The sequence below is a fragment of the Xyrauchen texanus genome, chromosome 50 (assembly GCF_025860055.1).
Source record: "Xyrauchen texanus isolate HMW12.3.18 chromosome 50, RBS_HiC_50CHRs, whole genome shotgun sequence".
NCBI classification, from domain to species: domain Eukaryota; kingdom Metazoa; phylum Chordata; class Actinopteri; order Cypriniformes; family Catostomidae; genus Xyrauchen; species Xyrauchen texanus.
The window spans coordinates 22122528-22141902 of record NC_068325.1 but is presented as its reverse complement, the minus strand read 5'-3'; the positions used below and the strand labels follow the sequence as shown (position 1 = coordinate 22141902).

The 19375-nt window shown below is 40.5% G+C and overlaps 2 protein-coding genes across 2 annotated transcripts; one reads left to right on the top strand and one right to left on the bottom strand.

The window, feature by feature from the left end:
- The first annotated feature begins 141 nt into the window (after positions 1-141).
- On the top strand, positions 142-3414 carry ccnd3 (cyclin D3). Its single transcript, XM_052124183.1, has 5 exons — positions 142-798; positions 926-1141; positions 1226-1385; positions 2700-2842; positions 2963-3414. Exons 1-5 carry the CDS (start codon positions 574-576, stop codon positions 3086-3088), a joined length of 870 nt encoding a protein of 289 aa, XP_051980143.1. The 5' UTR covers positions 142-573; the 3' UTR covers positions 3089-3414.
- Positions 3415-4428: 1014 nt separating this feature from the next.
- Positions 4429-18469, bottom strand: LOC127640843 (NUAK family SNF1-like kinase 2). Its single transcript, XM_052123506.1, has 6 exons — positions 18211-18469; positions 11115-11235; positions 10610-10761; positions 8177-8242; positions 7642-7894; positions 4429-6646 (listed from the first exon to the last, which is right to left on the bottom strand). The coding sequence occupies exons 1-6, from the start codon at positions 18388-18390 to the stop codon at positions 5604-5606; spliced, it is 1815 nt and encodes a 604-aa protein (XP_051979466.1). The 5' UTR covers positions 18391-18469; the 3' UTR covers positions 4429-5603.
- Positions 18470-19375: the final 906 nt, after the last annotated feature.

Below are 19375 nucleotides of genomic sequence, written 5' to 3'. Positions count from 1 at the left end.
TATTAATTTATTAGGTTTATATTGAAAATGGATGTTAAACAGTTAAAATAAAGTAGACTACATTTAATCCATGTGGAATTAATTAGACAATAAAAAAATAAAGCGGGCTTGATGACGCCAGCCGATAAGAAACGTCGTTTGATGGGTGGAACTAGACATTACATTTTAATTAAAGTTGACAAGCATTTTTTTTTTCTTCACTTTTTAATAAATTGCGTTGATGAACTGTTCACAGTAAGACTATAAAGGTGAATTAATACAGTAAATATGGTAATTTATTTTAAATTGATATTACAGAGTAACGGCTGAATTTGACGTCACGAGCTGTGATGACGTCTCATACGAACTTGACTGGAGTAGCGAGCGCGCTGCCGCTTTAACACCAACCCTCATTGAAAATGAAATAATGTGTCTTATATGTAAACTCGGAATGTATTTATGATGTATATAGTTTATAGACGTGTTGAGGGTTGTGTAAACTCATCTAAGTCATCCGGCCCGCGCCTCTGACAAGCTCCTGACAGGTTGTAGTGTTTAGCGATTAATCGAAACTCCGTGTGAATCAGAACAGTAATGGAGTTATTCTGTCATGAAAGTATTGAACCGGACTCGAGTTCTCAGATGAACCCCAAACCGGTTCGGGCGTTCAGTGACGCGGTTCTGACCCGAGATTTGCGGGTCCGACAGAACCTGCTGATCTCCGAGAGACCGAGCATCAGCACCGAACCCAAATCCGGGGTCGAACAGACCGACGTCCAGCCGTATATGCGCCGAATACTCGCTGGGTGGATGCTGCAGGTCAAAACAAATCTGACTGAATTGATTCATTCTGATCTGATCTAATGAATCAAATCATATTGATCTGATCTGATGATTCAAACAATTCTGTTCACATGTGATCTGATTCAAAATGTTCTGGTTTAAGGTGTGCGAGGACCAGAAGTGCGAGGAGGAAGTGTTTCCGCTGGCGATGCATTACCTGGACAGGTATATGTCGCAGTATCCTGTGCACAAAAACCACCTGCAGCTGCTGGGATCGGTCTGCATGTTCCTGGCGTCTAAACTACGGGAATCAGTTCCTCTGAGCGCCACCAAACTCTGCGTCTACACGGACCACGCCGTGACACTTCCAGAAATCCTGGTAACGCCAGTGTAGTAGTATTAAGTGAGATCATATGGAAAGCTTGTGTCTGGTTATAATAATGAGATATTTTTGGGCGTGAAGCAGTGGGAGGTGCTGGTGGTGTCGCGGCTGAATTGGGACCTGGCCTCAGTGTTGCCTTCTGACTTCCTGGAGCTGCTACTGCAGGGTCTACCAATCACATCGCAGAACCCCGCGGTCATATGGCGACACGTGCACTCCTATATCGCCCTGACCGCCACAGGTAGAACATGCACAGACTGTATAATACGTGAACTGTCCAAGTCGGTAGAAGAACTGCAAGCAAACAGTCACGTGTATTGTGCACGAGACATAGCGGCATGCGGTTTAGCACAGTCAATGGCAGACGCAGGCGACGTGCAAAGACGCTACTGTCCACATGTCTAGAAAAACGATGCTGCATGCGGACAGTTCGTGCGTACTGTGCTGATGGCAAAAGTTTCGTAAGGTGTACGGCACGCGGTTTAGCTCAGTCAATCGCAAACATGCGAAGACGCAAACTGTCTGTGCGTACTCTGCTAATGACAAAATGAACGGCGCGTATACCGTGTGCGAGAAGTAGCGGCATGCAGTTTAGCACAGCAAATCGCAGGCACAGTCGACACGCAAAGACGCAAATTGTCTGTGCGTACTGTGCTAATGACAAAATGAGCGTCACGTATACAATGTGCGAGACGTAGCAGAACGCAATTTAGCACAGTCAATGTCAGGCGTTGACAACGTGCAAAGATGTGGACTTGAAAATCTATGCTGCACACGGACAGTTCATGCGTACTGTGTTGAGGACAAAATTAGCTTCTTATTTATTGTGTGCGAGATATAGTGGCGCGCGGTTGAACACCGTCAATCGCAGGCGCGGATTATGTCCATAGACGGAGATTGTCCGTGCATAATGTGCTAATGATAAAATTTGCATCACGTATATATTTTGAGAGACGTAGCGGCACGCAATTTAGCACAGTCAATGGCAACTTGCAAAGATGCGGACCGTCTTGGAAAACGATGCTACCTGTGGACAGTAGGTACGTACTGTGTTCACGACAAAATTTGCGTCACGTGTACTGCGCTTGAGACGTAGCGGCACGCGGATTAGCACAGTCAATGGCAGGCGAGACAGCACACAAAGACGCAGACTGTCCATGTGTCTAGAAAAACAACGTTGTGCACGAACAGTTTGTGCGTACTGTTTTGACGATGAAATTCGCTTCTATTATATTATGCGCAAGATATAGCGGCACGTGGTTTAGCGCAGTTGATGGCTAGCGCAGACAATGTGCAAAGACGTGTACTGCCCACGCGTCTAGAAAATTATGCTGCACGCAGAAAAAATCAACAATGTAAAAATGTTTACATCTTTTGCTAATATTGCAACTGTAATTTGTAATTGGTCAAAATTTTGTGCAAATCAACGATGCCATCGCAAGAGTGTTTACAACGTTTATTTATAACTGTCATGGAGTTTAATGATAGCTATACCATCAATGTTTAGCCCAAAAATCTGATCTGGTAATTTGTTGATAATGTGTATTTGTTTCAGAGTTACGGTTCTCAGTCTTCACTCCGTCTACAGTGGCGTGTTCATGTGTGACGGCAGCTGTGATCCGACTGAAAGTCCTGACAGAGTCGTTAAACACTGATGATCTCCTGCAGCTCACGAGGAACATCTTAGATGTGGACACGGTGAGAACTCGTCTGAAACTAGCCTGTTTTACACGTTTCAAGTCAGTAGCAAAAACAGCCTGGGGGTCAAAGAGACATAGACTTCCGTAGTTTAAGAGTTTGTCTCTGTGTGTGATTCAGGCGTCTCTGCGTGAGTGTTACTCTGCTCTGGAGGAGACGATCGACCTCACGCTGACCTCTACACCTGCGACTGACTCACCTGAGCTCACCAGCACACCTGTCAACGTACAGGATGTCAAACTGTGACAGGTGGATGTATCAAATCCACACTAGACCATCATTATCAAATGCAGTTAAATCAATTCTAGCACTTTCTTGTCTATCGTTGACGGTTCCGCTGTACTAAAATGCATCATTGTTTGTAAAGTTGACAGTGTTCACATTTAACGTTCGTTTCTTCAATGTTTGAAGAGTCATTTTTGATTTAGCAGATATTTGCATTGCCATCAAACACCGAAACGCTGATGCAAACGTTGCCGTTTCATCGTGTTAGCACTCATTTTATACATACTAACTGAACACTACTGCTTTAGGTATTAAACTAATACATTCTTCTTTGAGATTAATGTTATTGATAGAGTTAACCAATCTTACATTTAAAATGTGATAATAAAAAGTAAACAAGAGTATGCTGATTTGTGTGCTGGTGTACTACAAACACAGGTATGGTGGACCACCATGATGTATATTTACAATTCAGATAATAAAATATATCTGCAAGAAGCAGTTAACGGGGTTCTAGCGGTATAAGGCCTTTAAGTGCTTTAAACACCTAAAATAGAGATCATTTTTAGCAATCTCAGGTAAATAACCATAGAGATATAGCGCTACCTATTGTCCGATCTCCACCAAATTTAGCATGCTTCTTCAAATCGATATCTTGCATACACATCCTAAATTTAATGACAATAGGACTATAATAGAATTTATTAGGGCGTTATTGGCTTTTGCATGAGCTAGGCCACACCCATGTTTAAATTACCCTGTTATAGCTATGCCTGTAAAATCTCCCTTTGGCATTTTTATTTATTTTTCAAATTTTGCACAGACCTCTAGAACCAAGAGTCAAATATGCCCACTATGTTTCGTTCAGATCGGCCTTTGTTAACCTTGTGTAAAAGCTGCTGAAAGTTGACTGGTCAATGGCGGCCATGTTTTTCAAAAGATACATCTGGCCTCGTAGACCTTGATGGAAACTTTACAGGTCGATCGGACAAATGGTTCCTTAGTTTTATAGCGCCACCAAATGGCGAAAGTGTGCAATATTTTTCATGTGTCCTCAGACTGACCCCATACGTAACTTTCCAGAGTTTGCGAAAATATCTTGTACCATTCCGAAATAATTTGCGTAAAAGTGTAATACATTTTGACCTACCGTTGCAATGATCAATGGAAAGGTCTGGTTACGATTGGGCGAACAGCCCTTCGTACTTGAACCCCTATTCATTTTCTTTTTGCATACTGACAATTGGGGGAGGGGTTTACTTACTTAAATTGCTTGATTGTTTTGAACATAAAATAACACTTAAAATAAATAAATAAAGATCCCTTAAACACAAGAAAAGAGAGTCAGTCACATTTTACACTTTCAAGTTCTGTTGTTTTATTGGTCCACTGATTGAAAGAGACATGATCAGGCACTTTGGCAAACAAACATGCTGAAATTCAAACAAAAATGATACCAAACGAAAGCAAAACACCCACAAACCCACAGCAATGCCGCCACGATGGACAATACAATTACAAATACTGTAAGACCAAACACCAAACACCTTGATATGACACTTTTTCTGGGTGAACTTGCCGTAAAAAGAGTCTGTCAAATGCTCTGTTATCATTTCTATTTTGGGGTGAACCATCCCTTTAATAAATAGAAGTGTAAACATATTCATTTCCAGATTGAAAGAAAAGAACCCTGTATTTTTCATGCATCTAAATACTAAATGTCTCAAAACTGTTTGAGGACAGAGTTTTTGAAACCATCTTCTTGTTTGATCCCGTTCAGAGAGGTCAGGGCAAAGCAAACAGCTACGTGCAAGTACAGTTTAAAAGCTCTTATCTGCATAATTTAAACACTCATCATGAAACTGAGACTAAACGAAAGTTCAGACTTCATAAACCCATAAACAGACAATATCTGATTATATCCATCTGACTTGTGAATTCCAGAGGAGTTGTAAAAGTCGAATTGGCGGCAAGGCTCTTGCTCTATTTAACCACTCTTATCTCTTATGCCCTTATCCCATCTTTGTACCTTAAGAACTTGTGTTGTTCTGCATGTTCTGTCTCCAGTATCGTACGTACTTATGCTACCGTGACCTGTTTTTTTCTTCATTGCGTACATTTGTGCAATCAACGGACACTATTCGGGGGTCTTAATACAAACAGATGAACTACATTCACGTGGGTTCTGAATTGTAGGGAATCATCTTTGGTACTTTTTAACAAACCAACACCCTGAACAATTGTTTTAAAATCACAAACAGTTAAAATGGGAACAAATCAGTTGTTCTTCAATGGGAGCAGGGCAGTCGAGAACATAAAATGGGATGTCTACATTATAAAAGCCATTGTATTACATGCTGCAAACAGAGTTTAAATGCAACATTATTGTTCTCTGTTATGGTCCGTTTCCTGACCATCCTTAAATCTCCAGAACATTTTCAAGTAGAAATGCATCAACAGCTCACAATTCCTTGTGGCCAACCTGAGAACTTAAAAGGATGCATTGACTCTTGGAAGAGATTTTGCTCCCAGCGCCTCAGCTTGCGGCTAAGCTAAAAGCTTGTTTGTAATTCTGAGTAACGTTCTCACAGTTGGCGATTGAGAATGCGCTGTCGTACACTCCTGCGCGGTAGCGGTCGATGTCCATGTCCCAATGTCCCTGATGTTGAGAGAGTCTGACGTCCCTCAAGTTGAGAAGATTGTCCTCAGAAACGCATCCTCGCATTCTGTTGCCCCCACTTGGACAATCCATTGCATCAACTGGAATCTGGTGATCGGGTAGGTCCAGTCTGTCGAAGGACTCTGAGGAGAGGATGCTGTCCTCGCTGATAGCTCCAGTCGGTCGGGATCTACTGCTCACGGTGGGTACGGTATGTCCAAGTTGATCCAGCGACCCGAATTCTTGCAGGCCACCAGAAAACTTGCCGTGCCGTTTGAGGATTCCCTTACGGTGTTGTGCGGGCGACAGGCACAGAAGTGACTGGCTAGAGATACCATTCTCTGGGGATGATGAATAATAGCCCGACTCTCTTTCGGGGGGCTTCTTCAGGATCCCTTTAGGAGGCGGAGGCAAGGCAGGTGGCGCTGCGGACGTCGAGGTAAATGCGAAGGTGTTGGGACTTTTCTCCTCCAAAGGCGTAGCCTGGGCGTCACTCGACAATTTCTGTTTCAGGCTTCCCCGCTTCTTTAGAATTCCCTTTGAGGGGCGAGGGGCGGAGCCTTCCTGCATGGTCTGCGAAACGTTGTTTTCTTTGCGCGACCTGCGTATGGAGCGCTGACGCGTCACTGTCTCGCCTCCAGCGCCACCACCTGACCGCAACAGGCAGCGCATCTTTGATCCGCTCTCTAGCAGAGGACGAGAGGTGCGGCGCAGCCAGTCCGCAATGCGGGTTGGACCACCAGTTTGACATGCTGCGGTCGCATGTCCGGTTGCCTGATGGACAGCTGCTGCGCGCTCATTCGGTGCCAGTAGGGGGTTTTGATAACCCCAGTTGAGCCACCAGTGGCCAGCGATCTCTTCTAGTGTAGCTCTACGCTCAGGGTTCACCATCAACATCCAGCGGATCAAACCACATGCATCTGTAGGGGCGGAATTATGATTATTATTAAGTGTGTTTGCATGCACGATCTTCATGTAAATGCCATAAACAGCATTTCTTTATCACTTTATGGTCACAAACGGTTTAAGCACCAACTGATTGCCATACTTTTGTCCATTTCCCCAATTTCAAGCATCTTTACTGATGTTCTTACCGGTTTATCCAATGCACGCGAGTGTGTACGCATGGCTGTGAGCGTCTTGACGTCAAAAGCGGAGTACAATCCAATAATTTAAAATCTCAAGTAAACTCGAGTTTCGAATGTTAACAGGTTTTTCAGAATAAGCTGATTTGTTATTTTAGGGACGTACTAACTTACCATTTATCAGTCGTATGACAGTAGCACAACAAAATGGTACAACGTTTTTTCTCGCTTTAGTGCAGCATAGAAAAGATGTCCGACTAGTGCACGCTTGCATAGAAAAAGGCTAAGCCAAAAAGTGTTCAGAGTTAACGCCCCCTTAGGTGGAGGTCTTTGGCAGTTGTGTCTATAGGCCTATATTTATCTAGTTAGCAACTCTACAGTTTGTAACATGTTGCTTAGCTAACTACATTTTCAAATGAGTAGCTTGACTGTAGTTGAACTACTTTAAGAATAGCTTGTAACTTGGGTAGCTAAAGTTTCATCGTACCCTCCCCAACAATGGGCTGCATTGTTATTGATGTTTACATTGAATATATTAGGAGACGCTCTTATCTAGGGCAACTCCAGGTGCTTTGTTTTTCATGCATCAGACGGCCGCGGTCAGCACATGGCACGTATGCAATTCAATAATGTTATCTGCTAGAAACAGATAAGCTCTACCAATAAAGCACCTACAGTACCGTTGACAAGAGTCGTGTCCCTGGAGACCAAACGTCTGGCAAACATAATAAAACGGTTTAATAAGTATTTTGTAGGCAATCTCTTTCAAATAGCACTCAAAGGAGGTCATTTGGGTTTCAGATGCTTCCTTGATCTCATATGGGCCTCACCAGATGGTTTGGTGGGTTTGCGGTAGTCTCCAGTGCTGATCTGTTGGACCAAGTACTTGTGGTCTTGTCCGTCAAAAGGCATGGCTCCGTGTACAAGCGTGTAGAGCAGAACGCCTAAAGACCAGCTGTCTACCTCTGGTCCTCTATACGGCCTCCCGTTCACGATCTCGGGGGAAGCGTATAGAGGACTGCCGCAATACGTCTGCAGGAATTTATCCCTCTGGTAAAGGTTGGACAGCCCGAAGTCAGCAATCTGAAAATAGACAGTTGTTTCGATCAGTACTTCTCATGACGTTTGCAGAAGTACCAGTTGTACCAGGACACTGACCCATTGAAACTTCATCCCATAAAGTCGATTTATATGGTTATCCATGTCATGCAAGTTTCGACTAGATATTGGTTTTATTGCCTCTCCTGTAACAATACCAGAGATAACGTTGAGATAACGTTGAGGTCTAATCATTTGTGAATGGTTGCACAGCGAACGTTTGTTAGATGTGAAAGTTGTACAAATCAAACATTTATTTGAACTTACTTTGATATTGCCGTTGCCGTCCAGCAAAATGTTCTCCAACTTCAGGTCACGATGGACAATCCCATTCTGTTCAAAACAGATAGAATATATTTATTATTACATTTTATAGAGATTGCATTCCCAATAAACCAGAAACATTTATATTCAATTTCCATTTTCCAATCACTTTTTAAAAGATTTTATTGATTTTCATGATTTTACCCCCACCCCAAAGCTCTTGATCGAATGTTTATTTATCGGTATGTTTTATCACATAAATACTGTTATCACTGTTTTGGAAACCACAGTTACGAGTGTTTTAGGAACAACACCTTTTTTCTGTGGTAAAACGGCTTTATTAAATGATACAACTTACATTGGTAAACGCTAAATGTTCCTGTTGCTGGAAATGAAGGGAAATTCCTGACCAAGTTTCACTTCTAAACAATTCTCACTTTCATAATTAAAATTAAACGACAAAACACGTCCCAAAACCCCCAAACATTCCCATCACTTCGATTTCCCATGCCAGAACTACACCTCAACTAATGAACGCTACTCGCTAATGTTCTCTTAAACACGTTGTTTTCACCTGTTCAGGGTTAAAAAGATTAATCTTTCCCAGTCACACTTGTATCTTTTAACGATCTCTAAATAAGGGCACAGACGCGGCGGGAGCAGATTGGGCGAGTCGCATGTGGAATGCGAGCTATGCATGATTGTGTTTCTCTTCCCTCCGTCTGAAGTGCATCTCAGTTCACCTCATTTAGCAGTGCAACAAAAACATGTTTCGAAATTCCACTGTAACGGCCTTTTTTTTTTCCTCTGAAAGATCCTGCAAATCTTCATGTTGACGGGTAAAACAAGTCAATCAAGGTCGTGCATCTCAACCTACACTGCAATAAACCAATGCATCGGAATAAAGTAATACAGTTCATTAACTCTTTGCGCATTTATATAGAAGGTGTGCATTTGTCGTCATTTGAATAGCTTCAGAATTTAAAGTTGGAACCATTTTATTAGTTTCAAACAATCAGACCATTTTTCTGTGTGTCTGACGTTAATACGGTCTTATAAAACGATTGAAAGTGTTGTGTATGTGGTGTTATTTGAGCTATTGTTCTGGATGATCAGAATACAGTTCAGTGTGTTCCTGCGGTCGCATTAGTGTGCGCATGCATGGAAGAGAATGCTGCGTGTGCGTGTGGCCTTTGGCCTTGACGCTGTCTGTCTGAGACTCAACTGTATCTCTCGAGTTGTTGACTGCGTTCAGTCATGCGGCGTTTAATGTGCGTTATGCAACCCTGCGTTCTGCGCACTCAGTGTCGTTGTGGGTTTGTGATCTCTGACACCTCCTCAAGAGACTGGACAAGAGATGTTCAGATGACGTTTGACTAATATTTGGTCTTCTTGACCTTTGTAGTTTACAGAATGATATATTGAACAATACTTTGGGCAAATAAAAAGTACATTTAAGTAATTGTGAACAAAATAATACAGAATTAATTAGATAATTTTCAATATATAGCCCAGTCATATTTGTTTCCTACAATCTCAAATCTGCCCCAAACTTTAACTTTCTTTTGGCTTAAATCAGATACCGGTAAATAAAAAAAACACAAATATCGGCCAAAGCCGATATATTGCCGATATATTGTGCAATAATTACAAATAATGTAAAAAATACGTTAAGTAAACTTTATTGTACACTAAAAATGATTGATAAGCATGGTTTAGGACAGATTTGGGCTTTTAAATTTTTTCGGCTTAAATCAGATACCGATATAGTCACCGATATTCAGCCCAAAAACTTAATCTAAACTTCCAATATAAACTTAATGAGGACAGATAATAACACCGATAAATAAACCGATAAATAAAACAAAATGCGAATATTTTCAGATAACGATATAGTCACCGATATGCATCCCAAAAACAATTCATAAAAACACATAATATAAACTTCCAATATAAACTTAATGTGGACAGATTATAAAATAAAACGCTAATATCGGCCAATACCGACATATTGTGCCATAACTAAAAATAATGTAAAAAAACACAATAAGTAAACTTTAATTGTACACTAAAAATGATATTACCAGCTCCTAATATAATTTAATGAAGACAGATAATTAAAAAAGTCAATACCGATATATTGCAGATATATTATGCAATAATTACAAATAATGTACAAAATATATTACATTTTAATGTAGTCTAAAATTGATGGGTAACGCTTTAGTACTTTTGCAGTATGGCTAATGAGTGTATCGTTCCTTTATGTTAGAAAACAAAGTACTTTATCATTTATCCAAGTATTCCCGCTCTGGTTCTGGTGGAGGAAAATGCCGTTCCGGTGTGTATTAGGGCCAAACACATGCCGGAATGAATGCGGTTTGAAATGAAATGTATATGTCTAGATGTGAGCTAATATAAACAGTGTGTTCTCACCCTGTGGCAGTAGTGCACCGCAGAGACGATCTGTCTGAAGACATGTCTCGCTTCCGTCTCGGTGATCGTCTGTCTGTCGCTGATGTAGTCGTACAGATCTCCTTTGCTCGCGTATTCCATCACGATCACGATCTTGTCCTTATTCTCAAACACTACAACACACACAGAGATACTCAGGAACATATTCACATCAGAAGAAATTATTTGATCTTCTAAAACTAAATAATTACAAATACAATGGAAAAAAGATTCATGTAAAATATAAACACACAAATACACACTACATCATTAAATTCAGTCCGTCAAACGCTACTATGCTAATGAGAATTGGGAGGGGTTTTTAATTGTTTAATGGCTTATGCAGTGCACTGGAGCGCACTAAACACTGTTTTTGGGGTCAGTCTTGATTACATAATGACAACAAAGAAGTCTGTGTGACACGGAAGAAGCTGTTACACAATGTCAACACAATCACACACCGGCAGTGAGAGTGCCGCATACACACCTTCATTTATGGTGATGATGTGCGGGTGACTGAGTGACGACATGATCTCGATTTCACGACGAATGTGAATCAAATCCTGCTCATCTTTGATCTTCTCCTTGCGGATGGATTTGATCGCCACCTGACAAACAAATCAGCACACAAACACTGAATACCAACATTTCAATTCAGGCGAACAGTACAACTCTCGATATGAATGTTTTCACTTTAAAATGGCTTAAAAGATTGTTTCTCTCATTTTCAACCAAACAAACACTGAAGCCAAATCGACTGACATTCTTCAGGCAAATCTAATTAAAAAGTAGTCGTGCATGTTTTCCACCTTCAAGGAAGAATGATTTATACGAAACCAGTTCAACAATCTACGGTAATAAACGCCAGTATTAACGTACGTCTTATTTAAACGAAGACATTTTAAACACAAAATATCATGTAAACGAGTCGGTGAATCAGTGTTTTGATTCACTGATTCTGCACTGATTCACGTAAACAAACTCTGAATAAATAATTATATTTAATAAAATAGTGGGCATAAATCGGGCCTACTGGTGCACTCTTTAGTAAATTTAATGCCCAAACCAAAAGCGCACAAAAATCATTGCGATATTCACAATATTAGTTCACAAGTATCGTAAATATTTGATACATTTCATTCTTGCACATTTCACACGTAAATGGTCACATTCGGTCCAATTAAAATACAAATGGATTTACGAACCCATAATAATCGTTTGCGAACCCTACTTTTACGAACTAGTCCTAGACCATGTGCCTGCTTGGAAGCAAACCAGGGCAGAGTCCCAATATCAGTGATTATCCCAAAAACAGTTTGAACTTTCGATTCACCCTCGCAGCGCTGCGCCAAAACGTACGAAGTGGGCGTGGCCACATCCTTAAATGGTTATAACGCTTGAACGGAATGAGATCGTACCACCAATTTTATCGCTATAACAAGAATGTAAAGAATGCCTGATGATTGTGAAACAAAGCAGTTTATCACTGTTTTAGGTGCTAAGAGATGTTCAAATTAAGACTTCTTATCAAAGCCCTTAAAGGCTTGAACCCCATTAATTGATCCTTGCAGCTATATTTTAGGATTTTTCAGTAGTAGCAATAACCCTTTGTAAGGCAAATATCACAGGTGTCACTAGGGTGTCAGGTAATTCCCTCACGATTATGTCAGTGTTATTGTGTTGAACTTCCATTGATGATGTCAATGGAAAACAAAAGTGTGAAACTCTCCTCATGCGGGACGTTTTTCATAAGTGAGGGTGAGTTTGCATATCGTCTTTTGTGTCTCTCCCTCTATTGTCTTTCGTTGTGAGCCCCTTTGTGTGTCTGTATGCAAATATCAAGAGCGTGCATCACCCATAGATGTTTGAGATTCCACAGTGTGTATTTGTGTGAGACGCGTCTATTCAGGGTCAGGTTGAGACGGCAGATGGACAAACAGTCCTGGACTCCAACCCGTCCGAAATCATGAGGAATTTCACACCATTCGTCTTATTGTCCAGTGAGTTTACAACACCAATGAACGTTACACGGACACAATACAGAGTTCCCACATGCATTACATGGTGATTTGAGCAACTGTTGGCGATGCACAAAGTTGAACAGTTTAACTTAATGCACAATTACAGTAACGCGATACAGCGACTACCAATGAGAGAAGACGGAGGCGGTCATGTGATCAGTCACTTGTCGACCTCCAACGAATAAATCGCTGTCAGCATGAACGCACCTTTAAAATGGGGATATTCTGGATTTGTTGCGACACTCTCTTTCTGTTGGCCAAAGAGGAAGTTTTACGGTTGATGTTTGTTGTTGAAGCACTGGGAGTATTGAAGGAAAACCCCTGACTGATATCTCTCAGCCCGAGTGTTTTGAGGAGAGACAATGACTTTTTAAAGGTCAATTTAATTTCCTACTTCCCTGTTTAAGTTTGAAAGTTGAAATAATAACTAACATTATTAAACAGTAACCAACTTAATCATTTATGGATGGAAAATATGATGCAACCAATTATGCAAACACAAACCACTGCATTTACAGCCGTTCATTTACATAAAACAAGCCTCTTTCACCTAAACCCCCTTACAAACAAGCACACTGATGCTATTCCCAAATCTGAACCATGTTGCTCTGAATTATAAAATCAATGTAGCTTTTAAAATGCACAATAGATAAGAATATTATGGAACGTGTCAATGTTAAAAATGTTTTCAGAAGCTCACTATTAGGCACATTTCAAATATCTGGGTCATTTTTCGGCCCCAAGCGCCCCGTTTATGTACAACGCTATTTACAGGGAAATACAAGATACAAGAACACTTTGGTGCTACCATCAAGATATTTGCTACCATTATTACCATGGTAACATTTCCAAATAAACCCCATGGCATTGCCATGTCAGAAAAATATGGCATTCCCATGATATCATGTCATTAAAACATGGTATTCCCATGCCTGATAAATATGGTATTCCCATGATATCATGTCATTAAAACGTGGTATTCCCATGTCTGAAAAATATGGTATTCCCATGTCTGAAAAATACGGTATTCCCATGTCTGAAAAATATGGTATTCCCATGATATCATGTCATTAAAACATGGTATTCCCATGATATCATGTCATTAAAACATAGTGTTCCCATGTCTGAAAAATATGGTATTCCCATGATATCATGTCATTAAAACATGGTGTTCCCATGCCTGATAAATATGGTATTCCCATGTCTGAAAAATATGGTATTCCCATGTGTTACGACCCGGTTAATCCACTGCCTGTTTTGTGTTTTTCCTCTCTGTGGGTGTTTGTGTTTACAGGTGACTGCTGGGCTGATGGATGCACCTTTCCCATTTTTGTTTTCTCATTGGTTGTGCTTGAGCCGATGTTTGTTATCCAGTCTTTCAATGTGTTATTTCTGCAGCTATGTGCGCGTCACTAAATAAATGTTATTTTCGTTGATAATTGTGCAACAGTTTTTGTTGCAACCTCAGTGTTGGCTTGTAACAAATGGGGGCTCGTCTTATATTTGAATTAAACTTTTGTATATGACTCGCGTGCGCTTCTGTCGCTATTTTTCAGGAAGAGTGTGGTGGAAGAGTCCATTTCGATTTTGGATTGAACAACGTCTATATAGAGTAGCAAAACAGGCTAATCATTGATCGTTCGATTTCATTTGTGTTTTGGACTTAAAAATGTTTTAAGTCAGCAAATTTGTATTGGGATTGTATTTGAAAAGGAGTTTATTTGGTTGCAATAAAATCGCGTGGAAATTATCGAATTTTGTCGTAATATTTTTCTTTGTCACATTTGAGGCAAAGAATATTGTAATTTTTCACCTGGCCTTCCAGTAGGAGTTTCGGTGATTCTGGAGTGATGGGTCGACACCCCTAATTGTTACTTCTATGCCATCTAATATAAATTACAAAAAGGCCTCGACATATCATCCTCAGAGCCAGGGGGCTTTGGAGCACGTCCATCAAACACTCAAGTCGTGCGTGCATACTGTACGGAATTGGATTACGACTGTGGAGGAGGGGATATCTTGGCTTATGTTGGCGGCAAGGGAGGTTATACAGGAAAGTACAGGGGTCAGTCTTAATGAACTTGTTTTTGGACACTCTGCATGTACCCTTAGCATGACGGTTGGGCACCTGCTGAACCTCCAAAGAAATTACCAGACTATGTTGACGGTTTTAAAAGGCGTCTTTATTAGGCTGGCTGGCGAATATGTAAAACACTCACAAAAGAATTACGCAGAAAACAGCGTTTATGTAGGACGGGGTGGGGTCCCATTGGTGGATTATTGTGACCATAACACACTAATAACTCTTCAGAATCCAAACCAACGTCTAATATACTGGGCACTATTTTTGCAACCCTATAATTTGGAAATGCGTCATATCAAGTGTGCGGATAATGTTTTTGCCGATGCCCTGTCCCGTGCTCCCATGTCCTGACGCATGTTTCTGTGGATTTCCTGTTGTTTTCTTTCATTGTCTGTTCTGTGTCTTTTCTTCCCAGGGCCTGGGGATGTAGATTTAGGACTGACGTTGACGATGGTAAATGGTAGGAAAGCTAATGGTAGTGTTTCCAATGTAGCAGTTGTAAAAATGGGGGGCCAGACAAGAAGTTTCACATTTCTCACCTGAGCAAAACCCCCACAATCCCAACACTGAAGATCTGAGTGGATACTTCAGAAGTTTCAGAACTTCAGTAGAGATTCCAGAAGAACTTTACAAGTCACGTCAGATCACTTTTGGGTACATCTGGTTGATACAAGCCTTGTCTGAAAGTTTTAACTAGTATTAAAAGTTTGATGGTTAAACATACATTTCAGTAAGTTAAACCGTCAGCTAGTTAGATGGATAGATATATAAAGCAACTTAAAGCAAATTAAAAGCCTTGTGTGTGTTTGTTTACATTTGAATTTTTGAGTTAAGAGTTTGAATTAATGAGCATTCGGTTGACCCGTTTGAACGTTCTGTCAATGTAAAACGAATGGGATTTTCCCCCATTTTTGATTGTACGCTTTGCAAAAACCGTGTGTCCAATCAGTTGGAAAACTCATAGCACACAATTCCAGAACATTCCGAAGGTCTGTACCAAGTTTGGTGGATGTAGCTTGAACGCTCTTCGTCAAGTCAACACAAACATTCATATAATCGTGCACAGTTACGACTGAGAAATAGACTTTTAAAAGGAATGAGAAATGGTTTAAAACTGTCGATTTTATGAGTTAACTTTTTATTTTCTCCCCATCTGTAACGCCCAATTCCCAATGCGCTCCAAGTCCTCGTGGTGGTGTAGTGACTCGCCTCAATCCAGGTGACGGAGGACGAATCTCAGTTGCCTCCACGTCTGAGACCGTCAATCCGCGCATCTTATCACGTGACTTGTTGAGTGCGTTACCGTGGAGACGTAGCGCGTGTGGAGGCTTCACGCTATTCTCCGCAGCATCAACGCACAACTCACCACACGCCCCACCGAGAGCGAGAACCACATTATAGTGACCACGAGGAGGTTACCCCATGTGACTAAGCCATTCCGTTAATAATGCTGCATATTGTTGGGCCTATGAAATACATTATTCATTTAATACATTTGAAATGTTTGATTATTAGGACATTTTTTGTTTACTTTTGTATGATAAACCATTTTGAGACTGTGTTGGGTCACCACTCGCTAAAAACAGCTTTACAGGTCACGTCAGATGGTATTTATATACACCTGGTTATAAATACGACCCATAAACGCCCTCCAAAACCTGTTTAGAGTCATTGTGAGGCCAGACGTTGACTAATATCCCATTTTATACAGGTCAGGTGAGATTGTGGAGATTTGTTAGCCTGTGGAGTAATTAAGAAGCATTGACTTTCTCTTTCCAAGTAAACTCTTTGTCTGGCATGCACAAGGGAGTGGTTGTTTGCTATCGGACATGCATCTGCTCATGCGTCTCTGCGTTTCACATCCTTACATGTGGCTTATGTAACGCAATATCTCTTCTCGAAAAACAAGCCCACGCTCAGGGAAGCCGTCCCAATGTTCAGTGCTACACCTGATCGAACCTGTTCAACACGCTAGTTTACTGTCTTATGCAGACTTCAGATGTGACATGATCACCTTCTACATGGATTAACAAGCCCTAAACATACGACACATGCAACATAAACATGTTGAGTGTCAATCTATGGGTGAATCTCACAGGTCCCAAGAGACCAAAATAACCAATTATACTTTACATAAAGAAGATTAAGCTTATACTAGTACGATTTTTTGCATCGTGACATTATTTTCATGAGAATTAAGCACATTTTCACCCTCAAATTCTCGTGACGCTAGTCTGGACGCTAGTAGATTCTCATTACTGTAATATAAAAGTAATATTTCCTTATTTTTGGTGTTACAATAATGGAACTTTGGACTTTAACGGTCACAAAAATAATGTTACAATGCAAAAACGTTTTATAATTCCCAATTTTCCCCATGTTTTGTCATATTCGTCCATAGCGTTAAATTGCATCTGTAATGTGCGTGCGAGTGACTAAGCCTTACCTAAATAAAGTCGCCACAGCTTGTGTAGACCTGCAGGTTATTTAAAGTTTTTTAAAGTCTGGGCGTCAACGCAGAACCTGTTTTGTGTTTGTTTAAGCTTTAAAGGAAAGTGCCTGTAAGGTCACAGCTGTTAGTGTGTATGTGTCACATATAAACACACACATATACGGCTTGTTTCAATATATTATCTCATTGACTTCTGTTGTTTGTATAATCTAATTACATTTTCAACACACAAAATGTTAATTAGGAAATGATTTTCCCAGTGAGCAGCACTAAAAGTCCATTTTAACATATTTGACTATGCAAGGCGACATTTTCCCAAAAACGTACCCTGACAAGTACCAAAATAAGTGTACATATAAAACACACGCATTGAAAAGCCTCTGCAGAAATGGTATAAATCCATCCATTGTGTCATAAAAGACCAGCAGTTACCATAAAAATCATGAGATAATATTACATGTACACTGTACATGAACACAGCTCTCTCGTGGCTGAATATGCATGTTATGTTTTATTCTTGAATTCTTTCCTAATAATAATAATAATAATAATAACCCCACAACAGACCGTGTATCTGCAGCGCCATTGTTGTTTTTGATTGGAATGAAAACGAGGCTGTGACGTAATAACGTCTCTTTAACGGCATCCCATGTATAAAGCTCTTATAAAGATCCTAACTCACGTTTCATGAGTTTTTTTGGCTACTTAAAATATTTGCTTAAAGTTTCGTCAACAGAACGATCCAAAAACACTTTAAACAACAGTAAAATCATCTGAAAACACAAGTTTTCCCTCAGCTGCATTGTATATTTAGTGCTTACGTCAGTACAGTACTTATTAATATTGGTTCATGTTCTAATGCAGTTTAACAGTTGTGTAGGTTAACTTACATTAAAAAGGAACAATCGCAAGTATATGTATACATTAACAGTTCAAATAGTGTTTATTGTCAGTAGCCGGATGCATTACTGTTAACGTATGAACCTTTATTATTGAGTGTTTCCATTTTATTTGAGGATATTCTCACCGTTCTGCCGGTTCGATCCGTTGCTTTCTTCACCCGTCCGTACGTGCCTGTCCCGAGGGTCTCCAGAAAGTCATATCTGTGTTTGATGTTGTGTTTGTGATGGTGTCTCTTTACCGCCTGACGCTTCACGGGCAGCACAACCGGATCCTCCGGCGCTCCTCCGGACGCGTCAGACTCCATTACCCGCAACAGACCTTCTGGTTTCACTGATGAAGATGAAGATGTGTGTCGTTCATCAGGTGCAGGCGACACAGAGAATGCGCTGCTGACCGTCTGGAGCGAGTGTAAGTGAGTATGGGGAGGGGCGTCAGATGGTGGGCGTGTCTACGCTACTGTTTGGTATATAGTGACATCTGCTGGTAGATACCGGAACTACAGCCGTGTACTCTGACAAAATACTATTTTTATTACTAAATTAATTTATATAGCATGCAATTAAAAAATCACACTTCATTATATTAAAGCAACAGTATTGACAGATATTAGTAACTTATAGTTCACCTGTGAAATAGTCTTAATAAAATGTTACAATAGACTTTCCATTGTAATTTAAGACCAACTATTTAAGTGTGTTTGCGCTACTGTGGGTGTCGAAGCACAAAGTGTGGGTGTGCTATATGTAAATGAAGTGACGCAAAGCGCAATATGCTATTTTCCAAAATATTTGGTCATTGCACTAAGACGTTTCAATACCACGTCTTAACTCAGCGCAAAGTCTAAACTCAGTTCCTGCATTTGCAGTTTGGTGATTCAACCAGCAGGTGGTGATAAAGTTCATGTCCAAATTAGGAAAGAACAGAACATCAAATAATGCCCCTTCAGTCGCTGTTGATGCTGTTTTAACAGTTGACATATTTAATGGCATTTAAAATGTTACAGCGCCATTAAAATATGCCGTAACGGTGTAAAAATGTGTGGAAAAGCGCCGCTTTTTACAGCATTTTCTAAATATTATAATGAGCCCCGCCTGCTAATTTGCATAGCCAGTAAAGTTTGAGGTGATGAACTCAAGGCCAGACCAGTTCACTGCTTCAGGGTGTTTCTGCAAAAGTGTGCTGGTGATTTTTACAGGATATCTTGTAAAATAGCCGGAGCCAAAAACAGCATTTTTTCAGTGTCATATGCCAAAACAAACGCATCATCACATGCGCTAAGCACAGTCCAA